At 48.5% G+C, this 27,168-nt stretch overlaps 1 protein-coding gene across 1 annotated transcript in view; it reads left to right on the plus strand.

Annotated features, from left to right (window-relative positions):
• The window catches only part of LOC146196567 (transducin beta-like protein 2), a 262,041-nt gene that overhangs the window by 40,303 nt on the left and 194,570 nt on the right, over positions 1-27,168 (plus strand). Inside the window, exon 3 of the mRNA XM_084598315.1 lies at positions 20,046-20,097. Within this exon, the coding sequence (XP_084454441.1) occupies positions 20,046-20,097 (52 nt within the window). The remainder of the gene's footprint in view (positions 1-20,045; positions 20,098-27,168) is intronic.

Consider the following 27,168-nt stretch of genomic DNA (forward strand, 5'->3'; position numbering starts at 1 on the left):
CACGGCGGCTGCGTTTCGATGGAGGCGAAACGAAGTGGCGTCAGTGTGCTGTGCCATGTCAGCGCACGTTAAAGAACCCCAGGTGTTGTTGTTGTGGCTGTAGGAAGAAGGAAGAAGGAAAAGAAAATGCACGGGCCTGCTACTGGCTCTGTAGCTGAGCCACCTCCGCTGCCTCGTGCAGATAGAAGAGAATATAGAGAAGAAAGAAAAGGAAGAGGGAAAGAAAGACGCGCGCCGCAACAACAGCCGTCGTCCACCACCAGCGGTGGCGTGTACAATGACGGCCTAGAACAGATAAAAATTCGGCGCCAGGCTAGCCCCCCATCAGGGGAGAGCACCTCCCCAGGTGGTCGAAATTACTCCGTAGCCCTCCACTACGGCTCCCCTTTCTCTCTTTCCACTTTCACTCCCACCTTCCTCCCTTCCCTTACGGCGCGGTTCAGGTGTCCACAGAGCAAGTGTGACAGATACTGCGCCTTTACCTTCCTGTGAACCAATTTTACCCAGGAGTCACGAATCCGACCAATGCAACGCGTTGCTTAAATTGTGTTCTAGTATAAATGCAATACGTCACCATATCTTTTCCTGAAAGGCTTTGCAGTATCTTAGCTTTTGCGAAAGGGTGTAGTTACAAAATAGACGTGCTAATTGAAAGTGTGCGTCATCGTTATCGTCCAAAGTTTAGTATTTTTCTTTAGAAAATAGAAGAAAAAAACCTTCGTAAAATACTTTTTCCCGGGATTTTGAAATTAACTCTCTGCGCGCGGCACGTGTGAGCGGAGACGCCCCTTCTTCTTGAGGGAAACCGAGAAAAAGCGAGGCAACTCAAAACAAACCCGCCGCCTGCCGAGCCCGGAAATTTTAATCAGGCGCGGAGCACGAGGTCCGACAACAACCGCACTCCGGCACGTGTCGAAGGTCGTACAGCTCATACATAGGGGAGACAACCTGGGCCAGGGTGCGCTGCGCCGCTCTGTGCGCTTTCGAAGTAAGGGAAGCTCGAAGTAAAATATTATATGAGGAACACCTGAGGAAATTGGACTGTAGCAGGTGGGCAGCTAAAGTATTTAAATACCTATACCAAAAAAGCGTTGGATCACAATGGAGGAAAAGAACTGAGAAATTAACCAGTAAGTATGCTAGTCACAAGGACGGAGAAATAAAGAGTGTTAAGCAACAAGCAAAGAACACAGAAGGTAAAAATTGGATAAATCCTATTGAAAAGAAACAGAGTGTGGAACTATACCGAAAGTGGAAAAGGGCCGATCAGGAAGGAAGCTTTCTTTGATAACTCAAGAGGCAGTGCCCTACTTCTTGAAGCTAGGTCAGGGTGCCTTAGAACATGCACGTACCGTGGTACGCGTTACTCGAAGGCTGCATAAAAACACCGTCGTACGCCACTCTTGAAACTGCCTATATGTTACTTGGTGCTCTTCAAAACGTGCTCAAAGTGCACTTTGTTGATGTGGGCTAGCTCATGCGCTTAAATCGGGCGCAAACGTGCAGCTACGAAAAGAAATTTGACCATGAAATTACACATGTGCAATATGTGGTAAATCCACAGAAACAAATAACCATCTTATTACTCGAATGTGATGGTATCCATCCAGAAGTCGATGCAGGCGCAGTCGCTCGTCTTGAGGCCCTGGGGTTTAAAGATACCTGTGGCCAGGTGGAACCTGCGGTGGAAGCTAGCAAAAAATGATTGGAAGATTGATATCTTAAAAGCAGAGAAGTAACATAATGATAGTAATGTGGAAACGAAAATTCAATATATAGAATGATGGTACAGTTAACCGATCTAAAACAATAATTAAGATATAGGGAAGAAAACGAGCAGGATAGCATTTGCTAACACCCAGCTTGAAAGGGGACGCTCCTATATTCCATCCATCCATCCATCCATCTGTCCGTCCGTCCGTCCGTCCGTGGAGACTTTGGCAAAACGTCCGCGCAGCGCGGTGCACGTAGTCTCCTACGCTCTGCATTTCAGCACGTGGTTGAGTGCGCGCGCATGGTTGCTGCTCTCCTCCTCCGCCGCGTTCTGGCCGCCGTTGCTTTCCAAGGAAGAAGGCAAACAAACAAACAAAAAAATGTTTAAATTACGGTGCACTTTTTCATACAACTTGTGTGCTAAACGGTAACAGGGTGGTTGTCGACCCTCTGTAAAGTATCTCATACCGCTCGTATCTCGCACCGCTTTTTTGTCCCTGGCGAGGTCGCATGGATTGCACAGAGTAGCTGTAGAACTAAGAAGACAAAGGTTTCCATAGAGAGATGTCCCTGTCTGCATGGAAGGTCGTCAGACATTTCTTGGCTGTTCGTCTCGTGAAGAGAAAGAAAACTGCGGCAGGAATGGCATGGAGCCGCTGTGGGTATGAACCGACGGGTAAGGCGGTATGTTTTGTGCCTTTGCAGGGAGCACGTCAAAAGCGCGCCGAAGACGGGCACCGCAGCGTCGGTAGCATCCTGTGCAGTCATTCACCCTGCTGAAGCGAATGGTTCATCCTAGGTGGCAACGTTTAGTTTCGTTGACCTTGTTGGGGCGTTGCCTTAAACGTCTGTCCCCAAAGGGTTGAATGGGCCCCTTTCAAATGAGTAATCACGAAGGGTAGGAAAGCTTCCCCACCGGCACCCGGAGCACTCTTCGCTGTGTACACGCGTATCAGTGATTCTCCACGAGAAGGCTTAACAGCATGGACAGACACAACAGGGCCTTCACATTATTCTTTACTCTCCCGCACCTGAACAACACAAGGGGTGCCGCCTCGGATCTCTCAAAATACCTGTCGCTTGCCTCTTGCCTTCGAATAGCGAATCCACGTTAAAGATTTTTTTTGTTTTTTGTTTTTTTCAGAGCCTGCCAAAAGCGCTCTTTGAAAACAATGTTCGCGGCGATCGTTTTGCAGGACCTGAAGCGGCACGCGGTGACGACAGTCTATCAGTTAATCATAATTTCTCGCTTTCGAAATCACCGATAAAAATCGCTTTTCCAACCAGCTTCTTCGTCAGCCGGGGAACCGAAAAAAGTAAAAATGAGAAACCCCACCAGCGTAGAGCGCCGGCTTCATGCTACTATAAATGTCCCATTGTTTGTAAAAAAAAAAAAAAGTGAGTTGCGTGAACTTATTCATCAATCACACACCGGCACACGTACTTCCCTGGTTGACCGGCCAAACTTTTAACCGTGTTTTCAAACCTCATAGAAGGACGACGGGTAGCCGTAAAGGGGATCCCGCGCCTCTGTTGACCAATGGCTGTGGTTTGTGAAGTGTGGTGTTGTTTTTACTGTAATTTGTAGTGTTTACTTCTTTTTTCTTTATGACTGCGGCGCCAACACGGTGCCCGCCCGATACGAAAGGTAGAGTCAATAAATAATGATCATCATCATCATCGTCATGTGACACATAAGAATAGAGGAATGTAAGAGACCGCGCGATACAGAGAAAAGTACGCGTTCAGCAACCTCAGGGTTCTCGAAGAGTTTTGAGAGCCAGTTCCTTGTCCATTTACAAACGCTTTGTCGCTAGCGTGTAATAGACTGATACCTCGGAGACAGCACCGGATGCGAATCCGAAATTTGCAGCAATAGTGGCACGCCTCGTCGTCACTGACGGATGGAAGCACCTCAGGAGCCAGTGCGGTAGTGTTGCAACCAGAGCGGTCGCCGTCGCGATGTTCGATACGTGCTGGGGGAACGTGTTTTTTGTTGTTACATTCACCGACACGAAGGCGCGCCTCGGAGTGCGTCGTCTTCACTCGACCGTGCAATCAACGCGTGTCCTTTGTTTTTTGACCGCGTGCTTCGGGAGAAGCACGCCAGTTATCGGCGGCTGCATTGCCTTATGCAAATAAGCTTGTCGAGTATATGATATATGAGGAAACAGCTTGGCCCTGGGCGTTGGCCCCTGACGATGCTGACGGAGAGGGATCTTAAGTCAAATGTGTCTTGTGCCGCCGATCCATGCCTTGTCAATGACGAAAGCGGGGTGAACGGCATGCCACGCAGGCTCCAGGCTTGGGCGAACGGCGGGGAACAGAAGACGTATTGGACGACGAAGTCTGGATAATAAAGAGCGGGAGAAAGAGGGATGAATGAAATTCAATTCAGTTTTCTGCAAACTTTTGCGTGTTCTTGACCTTACTGGCGATATAGCGCAAGCGAAAACTAGGGGGAGGGGGAGGGGGGGGAAGCGAGAGACGTTGATAGTGCGCTACGTATCTTATTTTTGCAGAAGTGCAATGCTTGTTGTAATGGCTAAAATGCGTACTGAACAAACTGTCGTTTAAAAGCTCGTGTCAGCGAATAAATATTGATGAGATGCAGGAGCTACGCCAGAGAGTGGTTGTCGGCGGAGTTTCATAAAAATGGTACGTCCCCTGTATGCGACGCCTTTGTTGGAGATCGGCGCGTTGTTGGCTATGGTTACACGTCGCGCAAAGTGGGAGATCTACATCGTGGCCCGCAGCGAGCATTTTCAGCATTTGCAACTGCATCACTCACTTACGCTCTCTCTCACTCAATCACTCGCTCGCTCGCTCGCTCACTCACTCACTCACTCACTCACTCACTCACTCACTCACTCACTCACTCACTCACTCACTCACTCACTCACTCACTCACTCACTCACTCTCTCACTCTCTCACTCACTCACTCACTCACTCACTCACTCACTCACTCACTCACTCACTCACTCACTCCAACGAAGAAAGTTTTACACTGAATTGACTGAATCAGTTGTGGCAAGTTTATCTTGTTAAAGCGTTAATTTATTTTTAAAAACCGGATTACAATTGCATAATTTTGAGATTAACATTCTTATAATCTACAATTTGGTAGCGAAAGCACGTAGACTTTTTTGGCTGACTTCATGTACGTGCGTTCTGCAAGGGACTCAGTTAACAACGGGGGAACGTAAAATCGAATGAAAATGTGTAATTTTCTTGGCCTCTAAATGCCTTTAACCTCTAAAGGCCTTTAACATCGCGCAGAAAGAGGATATCGCCTTTCGTTACGCTGTTCTACAAAGTTGTGTGAACGGAATTCTACACCGATGGAGAGATGGTTTTCTTCGCAGGTCATCGCAGCTTTTTCTTTTAAAATGCCAGATTCGATCGTTGGCTTGCCATTGAAATGTTATCTGGTCGATCTCGAGAATATATGGCCCGTGTGGTGGCGCGTTCAAGGTGAGCATGGCTCAAGTTAAGCATGGAAGGCACACCGCACTCGTGGAGTGGGTGGAGTTGGAGAGGATACTAGAGCCGCCTATAGGAACAAATTATAAAAGTTATTTTATTGTTATTTTGTTGACCTCTGGGAACTTACTCTTTGAGAGCAGCTCTAATATGCTCGGGGAAACTGGAGTGGTGAAACAGGGGATAAGGCGTCCCGCAGTTTCGTAGAATGGAACACTGGCAGCCATTTTCGTAAATTGAGACCAAATAGGTATACGGATTTAATGCGCCATTCACAAGGTAATGGTTTGTTCCTTATTCTGAAACATGATAGTTGACGTTAATGGTTAGCAGTTTACGCATTTGATAGCAGTGAATTTTGCAATTTTGGTAATTCTGCATTCAAGAAAATCAGTTTTAAAAAAAAGTCTGATTGAACATTATCAGCCACTTTCACGAACTGAAACCAGATACAGGTATTTATTTATTCCAGATGTCGTTCAGCATGCTCTAGTGGGTCAGGCGCGTTTCTTAAAAGACGCGAAGAATCACGGGAGAATTGTCTGCTAGGTATACTTCCGGTTTCAATTTCCATCTACCACTCGCCGGTTTCATCACTGTCACCTATACATGATGGCACCGTTTGTCCAGTCATTCATCTGCGCTGCGGCGTATACGCTGCATCGTGGCGAGACCTGCATGTGCGTGCTGCTTTCGTTCGTGACGGGAGCGCTTAAATATAGACAGGCTGGATGTTGCACTTGTCTGCTGGAGGCGGTTTCGTTAGCATCTGAAGGAATATGACGCGCACCAGTCTTTAGGCATTCTTCTGTAAAACCATAGAGTTCCTTACACTAACTAGAGGGAAAGCTGAGGGCGCTGCACTTCAGCCACCATGGGCGCGCTAAGAATCATGGGCCGGTGTGCTACTTGTTGCGGGACATGCAGTCGGTTTTTGTTGGATGCATGGAGTGGCGCTACTATGAAGCTTTTTTTTTTCATCATTATCATCTCGAGGGGCGTACATAGACCGCAAAAGCCATAGTAGCGAAGGCGCAAAAGCAGACGTCGCCAATAAAAGGTTTTTGTTTCTCGAAATGCCACTAAAAACTTTCTTAAGTGACTGCACAACCATAAATATTTTCATAACGTCTTTTTGTTTCAAAGTTTGCCTATTAAGTATGAAATATTGGTATTTGTGCTGCTCAAAACTAAGCCAATAGGAGAAAGAGCCATCGCTTATATTGGATAAATCTCACACTGACATCTCTTTCTCTCTCTTTTTGCAATTTATAGTCACAATATTCAATCTTAGGACATTATTTACGGTAGAACAACGTTTATATTTGCATTAGTTTTGGCCAAAAGTTGTAGTTCTGCACTCGAGGTAGCTCTCCGGCCCATGATGCTTTGAGCGCCCATGGTGGCTGAACTGGCCGTCTGGGAACTCCATGTAAACTCCCATAGACGGCAGCACAACTTTCCCTCTATAGGTAAGAATAAGAAACCCTATGTGCAAAACGAAGTGCTCTGATATATGGCGCAATCGACTGGACGCTAGAGAAATGTATTCCCCTCACAGCGTGAGGCTGCCAGCGAGCGTTGCAGACGATCCGCAAATGCCACTAAGTGCATGCACCACGCGACTGAACACATGGCGTCTGGCACGCCCAAAGCATTACTGCACGATTCATTTGGTCGCGCTGCAGCTCTCACTTCGCGTGGGTTAACACGCTTCGAAGCCGATGTCGACCCGATGTCGCGTTGGCCTTGTGATTATGCAGTACAGTCAGCGATCTTGGAGCACAAATAAATGTCGACACACCGACTGCGACGAAGCGAGCGAGACAAATTTCGAACCGGAGGTAGCGGTAACAGACTAATTTTCCGCGATCCTTTGGGTTGGATCCGGAGACGCAACTTCGCTGTTGTGTTTCCTTGCAGTATTTTGCAATTAGTAAATTTAGCCGTTGTTAATTTTATTAGAAGAACAAGAAGAATAAGATTGGGATGGAGCGCATTTGGCAAGCACTCGCAGATTATGACTAGCAGCTTACCGGTATCGCTCAAGAAGAAAGTATACAACAGTTGCATCTTGCCTGTACTCACCTATGGGGCTGAAACGTGGAGGCTAACCAAGAGAGTTCTACTTAAGTTGAGGACAACCCAGAGGGCTATGGAACGAAAAATGGTAGGGGTAACATTAAGAGATAGAAAGCGTGCAGAGTGGGTCAGAGAAATAACTCAAGTTACCGACATTCTAGTAGAAATTAAGAAGAAGAAATGGGCATGGACAGGACATATGTAGTGCGAAGAGAGGTTATCCTCTCTTCGCACTACATATGTCCTGTCCATGCCCATTTCGCACTACACCGATGGTCGCTTAGGGTAATAATCTGGATTCCAAGGGAAGGAAAGGGTGCGGCAGAAAGTTAGGTGGGCGGATGAGGTTAAGAAATTCGCGGGGGTCAAGTGGATGCAGCTAGCACAGAACCGAGTTAAGTGGAGAAATATGGGAGAGGCCTTCGCCCTGCAGTGGGTATAGTCTGGCTGATGATGATGATGATGATGAATTTTATTAGGCAGACGTTGTAGTGGTATATTGCTCTTGTTTGACACATTAACCACTTCTCGCTTTTCAAAAGAGTTGTGCTGCGGTATATCGTTTTTTTTTCTTCATTACTTATTATTAGAGTGCTGTTCCAAGAAACCGCCCTGTGATGATAGTATGTTTCCTTCAGAAAAGCTTTTGGTCTGCTCTTCCGACGTATGTTTTTTTTTTTTTTATTTGCATAGAAATACAAATGAATCGAAATTAAGTCTTTTTTCGTATATTTTTCGTTTCTCCCCCGAGCAACGATGTCATTTCGCTTTTCGTTGTTGGCGTTCCCATCAGCGTTCTCGTCGATGCACCCTTGGAAACGCGCTGCAGTTACAGAAGCGAAACTTGTATCGAAATTGGTCTCGCAAGCAGAACTTGGCGCAAATAAGCGAAGACGACCCGAAGGCAAGAAAGAATTACGTATTCTCCTGTTCCTGTGCTGCCTTTGCGTTCCCATCGCGTTTTTTGTTTTAATTTATTGCGGTCTGTTGTACCAGCAAAATCGACTCGTCCAGTTTTCCGTTATAACCAAGGTTCGCAACTTTGTTTCGAACTTTGTCGGGGAACATATAAAGTCCATCCTTCCACACTTACCAGCTTCGGATTACGTCCTATACATTATCGGCGGCTTGGCCTATTTGCGGCGCGCTAGTAGCTTTTCCTTGCAATCAGGCTTAGCTGTAGACCCGCTTCTTCCAAACTGGCGCGGCATGTGTTGCGTGCCGTCGACGTCGCAGCCGACATCTTCCTTTCTGAAAGGACGCTGGTGTTGAAGGAAAAAGAGATGGTTGGTTTGTGGGGTTTAACGTCCCAAGGCGACTCAGGCTATGAGAGACGCCGTAGTGGAGGACTCCGGAAATTTCGACCTCCTGGGGTTCTTTAACGTGCACTGACACCGCACAGCAGACGGGTGCCTTGCTTTTCGCCTGCACCGAAAAGCGGCCGCCGAGGCCGGGATTCGATCCCGCGTCCTTGGGCGCAGTAGTCAAGCGCCGTAACACTGCGCCACCCCTAACCTAACCTAACCTAACCTAGAGAGAGAAAAAGAGAAGGCCATGCTTTTGTTAATGGCAGAGGGGTAGGGCGCACGAACTGTTGCGTGTCATCTCAGTGGAAGCCGAATATATAGCGCATCAGGTAAACTGCCAATAAACAGTCGTGCAATTAGCTACGCGCATGGAGTCTGTAACACTTTCGCCCATCTCACGCAGGGCGACACATTCCTCCCTTTATTCCCACTGGTCCCTGCCGACGAGAGGTTCGTAGACCCTTCTGTGTTCATGGCATATTTGGCCTTTGCTGTTGTCTTCCTTTCAGTTCTGAAAGCATGCCCCGTGACATCACGATTGGGAATCAAGTATAATCTTGGCTCTGGATAACTCCGTCTCTGAAAAGGCGTTTGCCTCTTTCTGCGTTTCGTTATGTACATAATTGACCACGTACACTGCGGGAGCACTTGAATGCGTTTCTTTCTGTTTCACGTTACGTAACGCACGAGCGGCGTAGTTTCGTAACGCATAGAGATTAACTTTGCGTCTTTCGGCTCCCGTTGTTGAGTCTGCCAGCCTCGCGTTTGTTTGGGGCGCCCTCGTATAGGGTGGCGTTGAACGGTGCGCTGCTTACGTCCATGTCGTTTTTCTTTCACAGTTATTTTTTTTTTTTTTTGTCTTGTTTTTCTTACAGACCTTCACTTGGAGGCGATGATATATCGGCTGTATACCGACATGCCGTCGTGAACTTGTTTCCAAGCGTGCGCGGTCGGAGTGTATATACCATGCAGCTGACGCTGTACGCCGTCGTGGTCTCAGAGAGGTGGGTAAGAAGGGCAGATTGAGAGCGGATATAAAATAGATGTTCTCTCTCGCACCGCTGTTGTATCGCGGGTGGTGCGCTTTCAGAACGGTAGATGGATAGAGAGCGAAGAAGCTGTGTAGCCGATCAATTTTTCAAAAGGTGCGCCGATTCGAAGCCCGCCTTCGGCAGTTGTGATAATACGCCTTCGAAGTCTCAGGAAACTTACCGATGTCATCAATGGAGTCCATCAGCCTGTGCAGTGCACCGGAACCGGCTTTCTTGTTCCCGATGGCCTCTCTCCCTCTTTTTTTTTCTATTCAACAGCCGCTCACCTTTTTTCTCTCCAACATCCCGCTGACGACGATGATCGCTTCGCACCCTAAGGTGCCACTTACTGATTCCGCTTTTAACCCGGTTGCTTTGCGGTCACTGTACCCACCTCTCCTTTTTTTTTTTTTTTTCTTTCTTCCCTTGTTGCTTCGCTAATCACTTGTCCGTGCCCTTTTCTTTACTGCGCCTTTCTTCTTTTTCTTTTTTTTCTTTTTTTTTTTTTTGTGGTGAGTATCGTATAAACCTACCCGGAACCGCTATGCAGGAGGATGCATGATGGGAGCTATTTACTTCGCGATCTTTTTACCATTCTTTCTTTTGGCCTTTGGCTCTCGAGACTCGGACGAGATCCCGCTAAGTCCTTTTTTCATTTCCCGTTCCGCGCTGCAGGTGCTTATATGCGCGCGCGCGCGCGCGGAAGTGTACGGCTTTTCTACGCTTTTTTGTGTGTTATTACTGATCTTATCGCGAGGAAGTTCCCCACACGTTGCGCGTATACCAATTGTCGACTTTGCGCTTCGCTTACTCTGGCCGCACGAGCCGGTTTCTTTCTTTCCTTCTTTTTTTTTTTTTATTTCATTCATTGTCGTGCTCACGCCGGTCATGCGTTCACGTGCACCTCTTTATACCAGCGGTGGGTTTATGGGTCACTTTAGGTGGGACCAGCGCAGGGAGGAACCGAGCGAGGGGGAATGCGGCTCTAAATGCAGGGTGCAATTAGTCGTGGAATTATTACCTCAGCTGTCTTAATTCGCTACTCTTCTTCGCGGAGGGTACGCAACACGAAGTGAGTAAGCGAAGTTCTGAACCGTTATGTATTATCGCGTAGGTATAGCTACTTTTTGCGACTATAATGACTACAGCAGATAACATATATAGGGCATCTCAAAACGTGAGAGCAGCTGTGGCTACTTGTGAGCCATGGCCTCTGAGTTGGGGCCCATCAAGACATGGTTAAAAAAAAAAACTGAGTTCATCTGAGCGTTGCCGAATCTCTGAGGCCACGTACAACACTATGAACTCCATAACGCTATATTCGATCGTGTTGTGGCGCTGGCGCTGACCATTCTGCCGCGCGGAGCGATGCTGTGCGACGTCAGAGTCGGAGCTGCCTTCGAAAAAGTCGGGAAAGTAAACAGCGGCTGCTCTTCGTTCCAGTTATACGAATAGTGTCCGAAAACTTGAGAGCATATCGAAAGAGTTTTGAATAGCTTTGGACGTGCGTTGTATAATTCGCTCAGCGTACAGAATACGAGAATATTCGACTCGCTTTTTGTAAACTTTTGAATACTGTGCCCGAGCACCTGTAGCGTTTTGCACTGTCATACATCGTTCAGGTTGTCTACCAACGCCGCAAAACTGGGTCACCGAAAGTCTGACGTGCAAAGCTCGAAATGCAGTTCTGCATAAAAAAAAAAAAAAAAAAAAAAAAAAAAATCGGTGATAGTTTGGGTTGGCCGCGTTTTGGAAAGAGGTTAGACTTTTGACGCCACCCTGTCTACACTGGGTTTGATTTAACTAAGTGCGAGCTGTTCATGAATGTTTGGCATAGATGGCGCAAAAATAGTCCGGGTGGACTGAATGTTTCGTTGTGACCATTTCTTTTTTTGTATGCTGCTGTTCTCAGTTACGGCGCTCTAAACTCGTAGGTGATATGAAAAGAACTATTGCAGCCGCAGACAGTCGTCCTTCGCGACTTTCGGAAAGGTCGTCTGGAGCACTATATGTAATGGTGGTTTCCAATTAGCGATAAGTGCCAGTCAGCTTTTAATAGCGTCATTTGAATAGAACCACCACCGTATCCGGCCTAGTTTCAAAGGCGAAAAACACGAGGGTGTGGCTTCAGCGCCTATATTTCGTACTTTGTTTACATGAAACCTGAAGATGTGGGGATTGATATATGGCGATGGCGTTTTTATATTTCCCTCTGCGTTGTACAGGGCGTGTACGTGGCGAGCGGCCCGGCCACAGCGACCGGCTTCGGGCGCGAGTTCTCGTGCATGTTCGATCTCCACTGCGGCGGCCGCATTTCGTCGGAGAAGGCCTGCGAACATGCATTAGTTGGTCGGACTTATTCTGGAGTCCTCCACGACTTCGCGGGCCTCACGAACTGTATAGTGAGCCGCTTTAGTATAGCTATTAGAGAGTTTTAGCATATATATCGTTACGCGGTTACCGCTTAGGGCCAGTCGCGTGCAGCGCACGAGCATTAAGTGGCTAACGCTCCCAATTAATTTCTGACCCGCTAGTATGGCATCTCTCACAGCTCATACGTGCAGTCGAATTAGCATAATTTTGGGCACGTGCAAACAACTGGTCGCCATTGGTCGAGGCACTCCAATGACATGCCAATCAGAAGCGATCAGCACTGCGGTTGTTGTGCGGCTCTGGTGAAGCGCAGCAGTGGGAGGATTCGAAATCAAAAATAAGAGGGGGGGGGGGGAGGGTTCTCCTGGAAGGCTGGTGAAGTATACAGGTATCGCGCTCCGGTTCATCACCATTATGCAGGGGTGGAGGACTCAGCTGGTCGACGGCGTTTTATACCAGACGCCCCCCTCTCTCTGCAGAAGGACCGCGCCGCGGGCATTTATCGCGAATCCAGCGCCACCGATACGTCGAGGTCGCATTCCAAGGCTATTTGTTTTCCTAATCACAGGGAGATAAAAGCGCGCCTTGGACGGGCATATCGGGCGAATGGAGCGCGGCCGGTCACTGGATGTTCGCTGACATCGAAACAATTGTGCGTGTTCAATTTTGCGTGCGCCGCTTTATTTATTATTTTTTTTTTGGTGTGTGCCTACTTCGAGTTTTTTTTTTTTTTTTTTTTTTTTTTTTTTTTTTTTCGTGTCTACTGCTGATAAAATAGGCGCCTCTTTCGTTCCGTGTTGAGTGGGAGTTTGGTCGCACTTTTTTCTTTCTTTTTGTAGGATGCTTGTTATCAGCGACAACTTGGAAGAGGCGAGAGACAATAAACATCGCTAAAAAATACAGAGAAACTGCGCACCAGCGCCCTTCAGTTCCAACTTCCTCGTTTGCGAAGCCCTATTTGTAGAAATAGAGAATCTTCTTCGCTGTTCATAACTTCAGATCGTGGAATGTGCTACGTGTGCATTCCCTTCTTGCCCTCACGGGAGTGAGTGAGTGAGTGAGTGAAAAAACTTTATTGAGGTCTTTTGGTTAGTCTCGGAGAGTCTTCCTGCAGCCGCTTCTTCGCCACCGTTGGAGACTCCTTAACTTTCGTGCGCACGTCGTGTCGTCGTGATCAGTCGCATCGAAACCAAACAAAATACACACTTGCGTGGACTGTTAATTGATGCACTGTTAGCAGTCGAAGGTTTTCGAGTACGGAGGGAGGGGGGGGGGGGGGGCGAATACGCTGACAAAGCATCGAGGCACCCACGCGTACCGTCACAGTAGGGGGTTACAGTAGGCGTTACATGCTACAGAATGGAACCATGTTTCTTTTACTTATTTTGACGTCACTGGCTGCCTAATGAGAGTGAGACAGCTGTGGAAGAGGTAGTCTACACACTCCATTTTAATTGAACGCGCTTCAGGTCACCCACTTCGTATCTTCGTCGTGCGCTGACTGCCACGATTTCGATCAATCTAGGCATCGCTTACAAGACCTTCACAGATAAGACGCGGTTAGCGATTCGAGCCGGCCTCCACCTGTGCCGGGCTATTGTTCGCGTACTCCTGTCTCGTGCGTACACGTCACCGCGCTAGCGTGCGTGCATCGCCTCGGCCCATTGATTCTGTACCATGCCGCTACGCGCGAAAGTTGAATACGATGTGGGAGGTTGAGTTCGGTGGAAAAGGCAAATGCATGCTTCTGATACAATAATCGTGACTTATAGCGCGTGTTCATTCACTCTCGGTATCTTCCTTTGCCTGGTCTCCATCCTGCGTCTTTTATTACTGATGGTAGCTAACGCGTATATACACCAGCATGTTCCACAACACTGGGGCGTTTAACACGACACTATCACTGTTCGATCAGCGGAAATACTACACACCGAATTACATGAATGCCTGCCCCGCCATGATGGTGCAGTACACTGTTGGGACGATCGAATCCGCGCCGCGCCGGCCGCTTTTTGACGGCGGCGAAAAGCAAGGCGCCCCTGTGCTGTGCGATGTCAGTGCACGTTAAAGAACCCCAATTCCGGATCCCTCCACTACGACGTCTGTCATAGCCCGAGCCGCTTTGCCACGTTAAACCCCACGCAGACCAAACAAAACATAAAGGCCTGCTTGCTGTTCGGTAAGCTGGCCGAAATATGGTATTGATTGGTTTTAGTTTGGTTTTAAGGAGTTTAACGTCCCAAAGCGACTAGGGCTATGAGACACGCCGTAGTGGAGGGCTCCGGAACTTTCGACTACCTGGAATTATTCAACGTGCACTGACATTGCACAGAACACGGACGCCATCGAAAAGCGCCCGCCGCGGCCGGGATTCGATACCGCGTCCTTTGGCACAGTAGTCGAGTGTCCTAACACAGCACCATCACGGCGGGGAAAAATATGGGACGAAATACGAGAGAACACAAACACCGCAGAGTACGCACGTATCGTACTATTGCGCCCAAGACAACCTGCAACGCACAGGACGTGGTTGTCATCGAAGCAGTGCGAGCTCCTTGGACGGTCGTTAATTTGGTTTGGTTTGTGGGGTTTCACGTCCCAAAGCGACTCAGGCTATGAGAGACGCCGTAGTGGAGGACTCCGGAAATTTCGACCACCTGGGGTTCTTTAACGTGCACTGACATCGCACAGCACACGGGCGCCTTGCTTTTCGCCTCCATCGAAAAGCGGCCGCCGAGGTCAGGATTCGATCCCGCATCCTTGGGAACAGTAGTCGAGCGCCGTAACCACTGCGCCACCCCGGCGGGGTGGTCGTTAATTTGGTCGTCTATGTTAACAGCAAAGCGCGCTGAATTATGCCTGCGCGAATTGGGCGCTTCATGTGAAGCGCGATTGGTTTACTGTGATGATAACGATAATTATGGTAAATACTTTTGACACAAGGGCAACTTTGGCTAGTCAACGCCACGACAGGAGGTACTTGTCACGAGGCGGGGTCGGTGACCCCTTTTTCGAACCGTTCACCCCAGGGAAGTCTAACACCAGACCAAGAAAAGTACGTCGCTCTATCACCGGATTGATACCCATCGGCGGCACTGAATATCGAACCGCGCACCTTCAGCACGCGAGGCGGGCTCTTAAACCACTAGGTGATCGCATTGATTTAATTGATTTCAATTGACTATATATAATGCGAAAAACCTCAACTGGTGCACTCTTTAGGCGTTGTAAATCACATTGAGCGCTTACAAGACGCGTTCAAAGTGATTTTTCACACATCCGCGATAACCCAGAAGCATGGCACACACAAACGAGAACTCAACCGAACAAATAGGCTCGGCTCCCGTTGGGAGTAAGGAAAAGCGGAGTATACATTATATAGCATGGATGACCCTGCAATTGACGCTCCGTACTGAGCTGATCATCTCTTTGGTGTATGCATGTACCGTCTTTGCAAAAAGTAACCAGGCTGCTCCGAAGGCTGGCGTAGCAAGCGCGCGGCCGTGTGGCGGCGTTTCGCTCGCTGTGGCCTGTCGGTGTTCGTCAGCTCCGAGGGTACAACAGCTGACGTAACTTCGCACCCTCACTCTCGCCCGTTGGATGATAAAAACTAGGCGCGTATGATGTGCCGGCTACGATTTCACGTGTGCGAAGCTTGGTTGTGCCCAGCGAGGGCGCTCAGTTTAGCGACAGGGCTATTCGCTCTTCTTGGCAACTGCGGAAAACAGAAAAGCAGGTGATAGCAGACACCGTGAGCTCTTGTTGTTCGTCTAGGACGAGTATGTGCTAGGTTTGCCAGACAGTGTCGCCCTGAAATAAGGGTTCCGCGAGCGAGAAAGCAATCATGTGCATATAATATGGCTAAGCGTGAGGAAGGTTTCATTTAAGTTCTTTACTCAAACCAAAACTTACCTACAAGCAAATGCAAAAATTTGTTAGAATCAATCATTGCACATATTTTTAAATAGCCACCCCAAGGGGCTAACACAATTTTGCAAGTCTAAAAGAGAGATAAGGTGGCTTGAAAGGGTTCACAAGCTCTCCCATATCTTTTTATCGGAGTTACGACCCTTAATGTGGCGCTACTTAAGGCACCTTGAAGGAAGCATGTTGAAATTTCGAAGTGCGTTGTCATTCTTTAATGCACAGGCGCATCAAACACGTAGGAAAGCGCAATTCTGCTAGTGCGTTTCAGCAGCGGATTACAGAACACAAACACGTATCAGCGAGAAACGTGACATGTCTGCTTCAGGCAGTTGCCGAGAGGAGCGAATAGCCCCGTCGCTATACTGAGCGCCCTCGCTGGGCACAACCACGCTTCGCGCACGTGAAATCGCAGCCGGCACATCATACGCGCCTAGTTTTTATCATCCAACGGGCGAGAGTGAGGGTGCGAAGTTACGTCAGCTGTTGTACCCTCGGTGCTGACGAGCACCAATAAGCCACAGCGAGCGCAACGCCGCCACACGGCCGCGTGCTTGCTCCGCCAGCCTTCGGAGCAGCCTGGTTACTTTTGGCAAAGACGGTACACCTTTGGGGGCACTATTTGTAGCGCATTGTCGCCTCAAGTACATTGCTTGTGTGTGTGTGTGTGTGTGTGTGTGTGTGTGTGTGTGTGTGTGTGTGTGTGTGTGTGTGTGTGTGTGTGTGTGTGTGTGTGTGTGTGTGTGTGTGTGTGTGTGTGTGTGTGTGTGTGTGTGTGTGTGTGTGTGTGTGTGTGTGTGTGTGTGTGTGTGTGTGTGTGTGTGTGTGTGTGTGTGTGTGTGTGTGTGTGTGTGCGCGCGTGCGTGCGTGCGTGCGTGCGTGCGTGCGTGTGTCGCTATACCTCTTCCCAGATGCCTTTACACGCATGGTTATACTCTAAGCTGTATAAAAGCACCAAAAATGCTGCGTCAGTTAACAATTTCGAGCACCAACCGCGTTTTTTGAACGGTTCTTCATCCTATGAGCAGCCGTCACATCCTTGAAAACATGCTGTTGAGGCACATCGGCTTTCCCGTGCACGGGGAGCCGTTCCACGGAGCCAGTCGTAAGTTGCACAGTTGGGCCCATTTTTGGCTTATAGAAGAGCATTTCATGCGCGCAGACAAACACAGCTGACTCTTCATGGCCAGCTGGCAACAGGCAAGGTCTCCTTGGTTCCGCTGGGGAGTCTGCTGCACTAAGTTGCCCCCTTAACACAGTTGCCCAAAGCGTGATGGCGCAAGTCTGTTCGGTGACGCGCGTGGAATGCGGTATCTCCCATCTCCATCTCTGGCGAGCAATGCATCCGGTGCTCCCGCGTGCAGAGCGCATCGCATCCGTGAGATTTTGCGGAAACCCGCGTGACTTATGCTGCTCACTTTTTTTGTTTGATGTCCACGCATTGAGCGCTTGTGTTGCTTGTGTGGCTCCTTACCTGCCCTCAGAAATAACTCTGGCCTCAAGCTGCTTATTGCGACATGTGCTGCTTTGAAAACAAATACTCCGTGCCTATATGTTTTTAAGCGAAACTGGACTTTCGAATATCGCACCTATAGTGATAACCAATTCCGAGGACTACGTTGATTGAAAAGAAGTCAAGTTGGGGGAAGAAATAAAGTTGGGGGGGGGGGGGGGGGGGGGCTATTGTCTAGTCAATGTTTTCGCCTTCGGGAACGAAATCAAAACGCAAATTTCTAGAATTACGTTTATTTTAGGGTTGGAATTTTGCTTTCAGTCGTGGAGTTTCACTTGCACGCAGTTGCGGATGATTCATTAAGGACAACTGATGTGTGTTAATCAAACCGTGCTGGCAAGGAAGTTGGCTGTTTTAATCTTTTGCACTGAAAAGTAAAGTATATATGCCTCTTCTGTCGGCGTGCTGTGCATTAGATGGTTAGTTTATTGAAATTTTGCCCAATAACGCTCCAACTAGACTGAGGCTATGAGAAACGCCGTAGCGGTGGGCTCCGGATGATTTCTGTCACCTAGGAATCCACAGCACAATACAAGGGCTTGCTTTCCGCCTCCATCGGAACGCGGCCGCCGCGACCGGGATCGAACCTAAGCGTGGTTGCGTGCTTGCATGTGTGGCCGCGCGCGTGCTCGCGTGCTTGCTCACTCGCAAGCTCGTGTTTAACCTAACATGAGCTGACACACATGTATGGATGGAAGGAATTCGTTAAAAAAAAAGTTATGTACTGCTTCAGTTTCGGGGAAGGGTTTGAGGATGAAGGGATAAGAAAATATTATTTGTAGCTTCTAAGTGTGTCTGTCTATATATTCCCATTACTCGGGTCTCAGTGAGGGGCTAGGTAAGTTTAGTCAGGGTCCAGCCCCGAGAGCGATCCCCCACCGAGCAAGTTCCCTAGGAACCGATACGCTTCGCAGTGCGGCGCGATCAAGCGAACAGCAGTTTGCCGCCTTGCAATTTGCGGTCAGAGCTTATCGGTTGCGCACCCCGTCTTACGTTGCTGTGCACAATGGGTGCTTCCCAGGGAAGATAAGCGAATGAGGTGGGCGTGTCGGAGCGTGGATGTCCGTCGGTCTATTATGCGGTCATTTACTTTCGCCCCAGATGGTGCTATGAGTGTTGCCCTGCAATGGTAATACAGGCAGTTGCAGGGATCCGAGGCGCGTCTTCAGGTGTTACTGCGCTGCAGGATCAATTTGCTTCACTGACATCAGCTGGTGCGGCCAAAGTTATTGCTTAAGTCAGCCGCACAGGTCTGTAGCCTGGGGGAGGTGACTCGTGGTTTCGGCAGTTTGGTTTCCTTATTATTAATTTACGCAAATGCTTGCACGTTTTTTTTTAGTTTTTTTTTTTTATTGCGAAGGCAATACTACTCTAGGTTTCGAGCCTTCAGCGTAGCACGGCCGGTGGCCACGTCTTACCTACGTGAAGCTGTGACGTCACACCCCACGTAGGCTGGCAGGAGCTGCCAACTTGGGTCTCTCGTTTCGCATGGGACGGTTATACCAGAATCATCCTGCTAGGACCTTGGCATTCACGTTACCCCTATAGGCCACTAAGGAACGTTCATATCGGTTGGTTAAAGCGGAGCTTTATATGTGGGCTGAGGAAGAAGAAAAAGAGAAGAAGAAGAAGAACGGTCGGACACCCGCAGTTAATGCTTTCGCTCAATATTTGGTTCAGCAGCGTTGGACACTTGTAATTTTTTTATTTTTTTTAGGAAGATAGCACGGTGCAAAATTTACATATCGAGGCTTGCCTCTACCAGGAATCATATTTTCTCTTATGTCTCGGTGGTATGTGCGAGGTTTGGGCTTACGGCAAGGATGCGTGCAGTCGATAGACGACAGGCGCCAGCGCGCTCACTCGTGTTTTCTTCCACCTGTTTGTTTCGAGGCTCTGTCAAGAGCAAAGTGAAAAAGAACATGTTTTGGTTCGTACCGAAAAGGGCTTCGACAAGCCTCACTCGTTTCGACAAGCCTGCTTGGGTAGCACTCGCTTCGACAAGCCTGTGTGGCAGCACCTCGCTTGCGCAACAAAGTCTCAGGCTTTACCTTTGTACAGACGCATCCTATAGACGTACTACATAGGCGCCGATAGACGTTCAAGAACGCTTGTATCGCAATGCGGCAGGCTGGAATCACGAGCTCGGTCGACGCACTTGCCTGGCGAAATTCAATCTCTCACCGTCGTAGGCTGATCACAAACAGTTCGAGCGTCGCCTCAATTTATTTTCACCGCGTGAGCTCGTTTGCTCGGTCGTTCACCCGACTTATTCTTTGAACAGCGGGCATTGGAAACAGCGAATCTCGAACTGAAGACGCTGGAAGTAACTTTTTCTCGTCCGTGTTGTGTCTTGTGATCTGGATTTATCAACCTTGTCTTTGAAATCCAAGTTTCTTATTTTCTTGTAATGCATGACAGCGAGCCTAATTCCAGCGCGCGCGCTCGCTCGTGCGGGCTATTCGCCAATTTTTTAGCGCGCCATCAATGTGTCGCTACAGTTACGGTGTTGCTCCTTTGTTTGTTTGTTTTTATTTCATCCTCGATGTATGCTTTCCCCTTTGCGTCTCACTCCTCTGGTCTTCGCTTTTTTTCTCTCTCCCTCTCTCTCTCCGCAGACCGGGTGATCCTGCTGTGGTGCCTCAAGAACCTGGCGCAGAAGGAACACAAGTGAGTAGCAGAAAGAGTGAGAACGATGCTCGGTTCGTCTCGCTGCGGGCATGCATGAAGCGCTTTGGCGACGGAACCCAAGTGCAGGTGGCGCTCGTGTTGCTTTCTGTCGTATCCAAGGCGACGAGGTCTTCACGGAGAACGCGACGGAGCGCACTGTGTTGTGTCATTGACCGGGGATCGCGAGCAGGTGTACGTGCGAGCATCTGGCAGACTGCCACATAGTTTCTAAAGAAAATATGTGGCACGTCATCGACGACGTCGCCGTAGTCATTGATCTTAACACCCGGCCGGTATGCACTGAGTGGAGTTTCGTGCCCGGCTGTCGTAGTCAAACGGGAAACAAACGCGCGAAACAAAAGAAGGCTGTTCATGCATGCTTGCCCCGAAACTTGCCGCCAAGCTTGTGCTTGCCCTCGTATCTTCTTTATCACTTTCGTTTACGCAATGAGGATGCATCCGCTTCGTACCTGAACAGAGTGCTTTAGGCACGCTTTCGAATGGCGATTTGGTGCACGACGCACAAATTCTAGGGACGCGGAGAACTATAGTTTGTGTCTTTAGCTGACTTTCTACATATATGCAGTACAGAGGAAAAATGGTATCAACGTTATATATTCTGACCCTAATATCTTTTTCACTGAATGGAGCGTTGCCGCGCCTTTGTATGGAGCGCCATGACTAGTTAGCGGAACAGCACGGCGCACTGCGGCCCATGAGCTTCGGTTGGCAACTACTGTTGCTCTTAACGTGCATCTTTCTGTAAAAGTGAGCTTCCGCATACGACGCACGATGTTCAATTTGCGAGTTCTTCCTCGCACCGCGATGGCATATTAGCTCACTTCGGCATTCTTTCAAGGTGGTCCTTTTGCCGCGTGCTGCCCCAAGCATTCTTCTTGTCGCTGAGCCTAAGTGTTCGAATCAGGCTAAAATGCAATATAGCGCTCTGTGAAATATGTTACTCTCCTTAGCTTGGCCTGCACTCGAGCTCTGCGGAATCAAGATATCTCAAGGGGATTTGCCATTTCTTTTGCACGTCTTTGCACTCTTGATTTACGATCGACCATTTGTAAGTGTCGCAGCCATATTATGCCGTGGGCTGGTGATCTTTACTTCGCCTCAGCCTTTGTGTTCTGCATTTTTTCATATCGCGTGTCTGCGCGCCTTTATACAGAGGATCAGAGGCGGGCAACTTTATGAGGCCTACATCAACCTCACGGAGTGAGGCGAGGTTGAGGTGAGGTCGAGCTGCCGCAGGTGAAACATTTTCGAGTGAGTTCAGAAGGTGGTGGAAGGAATGAAAGAGGAAGATCGGGTTCCGTTTTGTATTACAGTTGGTAGTGTGCGCCTGTGTTGGGTTTCTCTCTGCGTGTTTGTCCGCGTTGCGCGGCAGTTCTGGAAATTTTGACTCGAGCCGTCTAGCGCTCTTAAGACTGTTTCTAAATTCCAGTTAATTAGATAATTGGCTAGGATCAATTATGCATTTTTGTCATTAACATCAGAGTCAAATGCGTCTCGGTGACTTGTAGAGGGGGTTATGGAAATGCACACAGAATTTCTTCTGCAACATATCACGTGCTTGCAGCATTTAAAGAAAGAAATGCCCTAAGTATGAAAATAAACCTTGATCGCTCTCTTGCGCTACTTTAATGCAGGGCTGCGAAGAGCATTTTGAATCAACGAAACGGTCACGTGCTAGTATGTTGTTTTATTCCGCGGGCTTTCTTTAAATGGCAGGAAAAAAGCACGCGTGGGTTGTACACCGCTGGGAAAAAAAAAAAAAAAAAAAAAAAAAAAAAAAGGATCGATTGCTTCTTAAGCCTACACAGCTAGCTTAGCGAAATGCATTGAGTACTTAGAGTGGATAATTTTATACAGTGTGTCATTATTCTTTTATAATTCTGTCATTAGTGTGCTCTAAAATACCCTGAGGAGCCTCACCCAGCAATGAGTACCGCTTTGTTTAAAACCTTGCCTTAAGTTATCCCAAACACCTTGAACACACCTACCGTTAATGCCGTAATAAGTATATATAAGGGTATCATCATCAATTTGGCTGGCTGACTATACCCGACGAATGGACTTTAATTAGTTTCAGCACACACACTCTCTCTCTCTCTCTCTCTCTCTCTCTAAGCACCCCGCCGGGGTGGTGGCGCAGTGGTTACGGCGCTCGACTACTGTTCCCAATGGCGCGGGATCCCGGCCTCGGCGGCCGCTTTTCGATGGGGGCGAAAATCAAGGCTCCCGTGTGCTGTGCGATGTCAGTGCACGTTAAGAACCCCAGGTGGTCGAAATTTCCGGAGTCCTCCACTACGGCGTCTCTCATAGCCTGAGTCGTTTTGGGACGTTAAACCCCACAAACCAACCATCTCTCTCCCTAAGCCGTCAGTGTTTTGTACCAGTGTGCAAGTGCGTGCGTTGTGAACAGTTGCCTGGACGCAGAGCTATTGCGGAGGCCCGCCCGATGTGCCGAGTGCTCAGTGACCTAAGACATTTGCGGGTGGGCCTCAAGCAAACTACTGTATACTGTACCATAGTGTATATATTTCTTTTATTTTTACCTACCCTTTTCTTTCTCCCTATCGCTCACCTCTTTGATTTCCTCTACCTTTTCCTCGCTATCCCTTTATGTTCGCCGCCCCAGTTCAGGCGCTTCAGATAGCAGATACCGGGGCTGGCAAACATCTTTTCTTTCCTTTTGTGCATACAATAAATAACCACTACCACCACCACCACCCTAAGCACTTCTCACTCGCTGTCTGTGTGCCCGCGTTCAGTTTTTCATTTTTTTTTTTTTTTTTTTTTTTTTTTGCGTTGGTCGCCAGTACACAGGCTGTTTATTTCTGTATTTTATCGGATATATACGTTTGTTCCATTTCCCGCGTTTTACACTTGTCAACTCGTGTGATTCAGCTCGGGCCTTCCCTCAAGCAGGTCAACAGTGTCTTAAAGAAATTATTTCCTTCGCATGTATCGTTCTCTAGATCCAGGTGCGTATCCGCGGCGGCGAAAATAGCCTCGCAGATGCGGGCGCTACGTGACCAGTTTCTGGGAATACGAAAACCGAACGCGCTTCGATTACGAGCTAGTCAGTTTGTATATTGTAGTGACGTTTCTGGTACGATTCGACCAGAGATAGGGAGATAAAGCTTGTTGTTATTGCTGTCGTGGCCGGCAATCTTTCGCCCATTGACGCCACACGCGGTAAAAAAGAAAAAAAAAAATCGCTTTATGAGGAAAGTGCATAGTTTAACCTCTCATTCTCGGAGAACACCTGATTCTCGCAATAAAATGTAGTATTGTATAGTGTACAGGTTGATATTTATTATTTTGCGCTTGGATTTTCATACGTTGCACTGACAACTCAGAATACGTTGGGCGTCTTTGCACTTCTGCTTGGATTCGATCCCACGACCACAACGCCATCGTCACCGAACCGGGGGTAGGAAACTTCCATAAAAGCCATTGTTCTCCGTTTAAGTCGCTAGCGCCAATTCCTTCCGTAGCGGCTGGAGGAACACCTACTGAAGCGATGTAAAAAAACCTCGTCGTCTTGCTTGATTCGAAAAAAGAGTATACTTCCGGTGCCCGCGCCTTACAACATCTTATCGCGTCGCATGCGTGTACGGGGAGTCATTCCTTAATAAACATCAGTTTCCTTCAGTCGCCAGGTGCGCTGAAGTACGCTGAGGTAGTTGAAACCAAAAGTAGCGAGTTTCCTACCGCTGACCGAACCACCGTGGCGACATGTTGCGAGGTTTCGTCTGCGAAAGAAAAATCCGTCACATTCGCCGATTTCGACACGGATTTTGCTCTCGCAGAATCCCTTACATTCGCCGATTTCGACACGCGCCTCGCCGGGGTGGCGCAGTGGTAACGCCGCTCGACTACTGTTCCCAAGGACGCGGGATCGAATCCCGGCCTCGGCGGCCGCTTTTCGATGGAGGTGGAAAGCCTAGACACCCGTGTGCTGTGCGATGTGCAGTGCACGTTAAAGAACCCCAGGTGGTCGAAATTTCCGGAGCCCTCCACTACGGCGTCTCTCGTAGCCGGAGTCGCTTTGGGACGTTAAACCCCACAAACCAACCAACCATTTTGACACGTGGACGTTGCGAACATGAATCCTACGAGAGAAAAACAGCAGAAATTACCAGCCCGTTACGCAGTGAAGAGCAGAAATGACGCGTTCGAGTTCCTCGAAGACGAACTGACGCGGACGATATGCTAGTTTTCTTTGTCTGCTTATCTTTGTCGATTCGACGAAGTCGTTCGAAGGTGTGGTTTCAGTCTAGCGAGATTTTATCAGGTATTTATCGGCCGCGAATCGGCAACAAAAAGGAAAGAACGAACGAAACGAAATCAATTTTTATTCGTTTGTTTTTGTCTTGTTTGAGCTTCGGCGTTATACGTTTCGGCGACCACAGTAAAACCGCGCTGACGCTTGCGCACCGCCTTGTTTAGTTTCCCGCGTTCTGTTTCCTCCTGAAAAAAAAGGGAAGGAAGTAAGTAAGTAAACTACATAAAAGGAAAGAGAACGAGCAAGGAAGAACCTGCGTTACACAAAAGCAAAGACCAGTGTGTGCTGCTCCAAGCTCGATCCCCTTCTTTTCGCGGAGAGAAAATCGCGACGTCATCGCGAACTGGGTTAACGGATTCTGTGTCGTTAGGCCTCCTGCAAGCGCCTATACTCATCATTATCTCTGCCCCTCTTTTTTTCCTGCTCTTCAGAGCGGATTGCCGCTTCTTCCCTTAACTTTTTCTTCTTTGTTTTTAACCGTGTGGGACGCTGTCGGCGGCCTTGACCTTGAAATGCCCTTGTTCGTCCGCCTTAGGCCTAGAGTATGCGGATGGACTGATTGTGCATGCGAAGCCGGCTCAAATTGTACGCGCTGTGGGATTCTCAGTGAACAAGTCTGGAAGTTGTAAAAAAAAAAAAACATTTCTAGCTAGAGTGCACGACTATTTCGGCGCCCGAACACAGCATCCGGCCGCTAGATTTTCGCCGCGGAGAGACGTCTTGGCAGAGCCGGGCTTGACTGCCTGTTCTGCACATGTGTGGTTGCCTCCCTAAGCTATTGCACCGTGGTGATGCCGGATCATCTGGCTGCCTTTTATGACGCAAATTTAATTCCTTGGTTGGCCCGATTACTCCCGTTACAGTGATTCTAAACGTGGGCAAAAGTCACGCGCCACATTTGCGTTTTCCATATCGTTCGGGTCAACCCTATAGTCTAATTTTCTTGCGCGTAACTGCTTTATCATGTCTACTATAAAGTACGCGCACTTTAAAGGGCAGCTGCATCACTTTTTAAAAAGAAAGAGTTCGGAATACAGATATACAGTTTACGACCCCCTGAACACGAATACGACGTTAAATTTAGTCATAAGTGACCGCAAACTACTTTTTAATCAGAAAAACGTGCACCAACGCCGTGGGGCGTTTTGAAAGTGGCGCTCTTGCCTGTGATTGGTCAAGCGCGCCGTGACGTCAATGACGGCGTGCCATTCAGTGGTAGCGGCGGTCCAAGCGATTGTGCATGCACGCACGTGCTTTTCTGTGGATGTATGCTGCTGAACATGCAACGATCACGCTGCTCAGGGGAATATGATATTGAGCCGTACTTGTTCGAACCAGCGACGGCTTCGGAACAAGGTGACACTGGCGGCAGCGGCGACATGACGAGAGAGGAGACAGCGCTAACCTTTTCCCGCATGGGAAATTCACACTGGTACGTACCGTTGCGCTGCACTGCTGTATGCGCCTGTGATCCGCTCTCAATTGAACATATCTGCGTTACTCGTGCCCTAAATCTCCTGCCAGACTCGAACGAAGCAGTGTCACATCAATGCGCTTGATGTGACGATTGTAAACTAATGAACTCATCCAGACGAGCCGTCGCCCCAGTTTTGTTGCGTGAATTTAGTCATTTATATGTCAGCAAGAGCAGCAAAAGTCATGCTCTCAGCTCCCGCAACCTCGAGTACGCATACATTTTGATCTGGCGGGATTTAGCAAATTAACGCGGGAGCGCGGTATCGACGAGAAGCCAGGCCGCTACCTTGCTGCGCGCGCGTAATCCCATTTAGAACACCGGTAAAAATACCGAAACGCTAGGACAGCTATCGGCAGTCACGCGCTGCCATGTCGCGAGTTTAGCACACTTCATTTAGCTGCGCTTAACATCGCGACTTCGACCACAGACATCATGCTGCCCCGATTTCTTTTCTTAATTGGGATAGTTGAATTTCCTAGGAGCTCTCCAAGAACCTGAAAATAAGAAAATGGCCATAAGATATAAACATGACATAAGAAACTTAATTTAACAAAGCAGAGGCGAGTTTAGGATGTGCGTTCTCCTTTGAGACATAGGTTTCTGACTTCCATTTTAAAAAGTTCATACTTGGCATGTGCAAGCAGAATCGGATCGCCAAGTGCAAAACGTATAGAGGTCAAAAACTGCTCGTTTTCCTGAACAAAACTTTTCGTGAGCGAATAAGGGCTGCCTTTCCATTCGTCGATTCAGCAGTGTGATGACTCTTTCCGCATCGCACCGATAGCCTAATCATGAAAAAAAAAAAAAAAAGAAAATGTCCTACTCTCTCACAGTTTTCCAGCCGCGTCAGCGGGCGCCAATGCTGAATAGTTTTACTTTCACCTGTGCCTTCATCTGCCCGGCCACCCATCTGCCCCACAGAACAAAAACGTAAACAGAACAGAAGAGCAATATTATGTATTGGACCTCTTACCTCGAGTTTTCTTCTTTTTGCCAAAGCAGCTCTTGGCGGCGGAGAGGTGCTCTTATGTGCGAAGACAGAAGGCACAGCACCGGTTTTCAATCGGGCAGATTTGATCGGTATCCCAAGAGATCGCATCAAGGACAAGCTTTGGTGATAGTCACTGTCGCGAAAATGATCTGAGCAGATCACCGACGATTTTGTTGGCTTGAAATCCTTCCTCTTGACCGCGGCAACCCAAAGCGCCGATAGCTTGCGCTCCTTTGGGAATTTATGAAACGCGACATCCTCTCGGCCGCCAGTGTTCGTGCAGCCATAGGCTGCGCAGAACCA

This window comes from Amblyomma maculatum, chromosome 3, assembly GCF_055883805.1.
Source record: "Amblyomma maculatum isolate TAMU_Amacu chromosome 3, ASM5588380v1, whole genome shotgun sequence".
NCBI lineage: Eukaryota > Metazoa > Arthropoda > Arachnida > Ixodida > Ixodidae > Amblyomma > Amblyomma maculatum.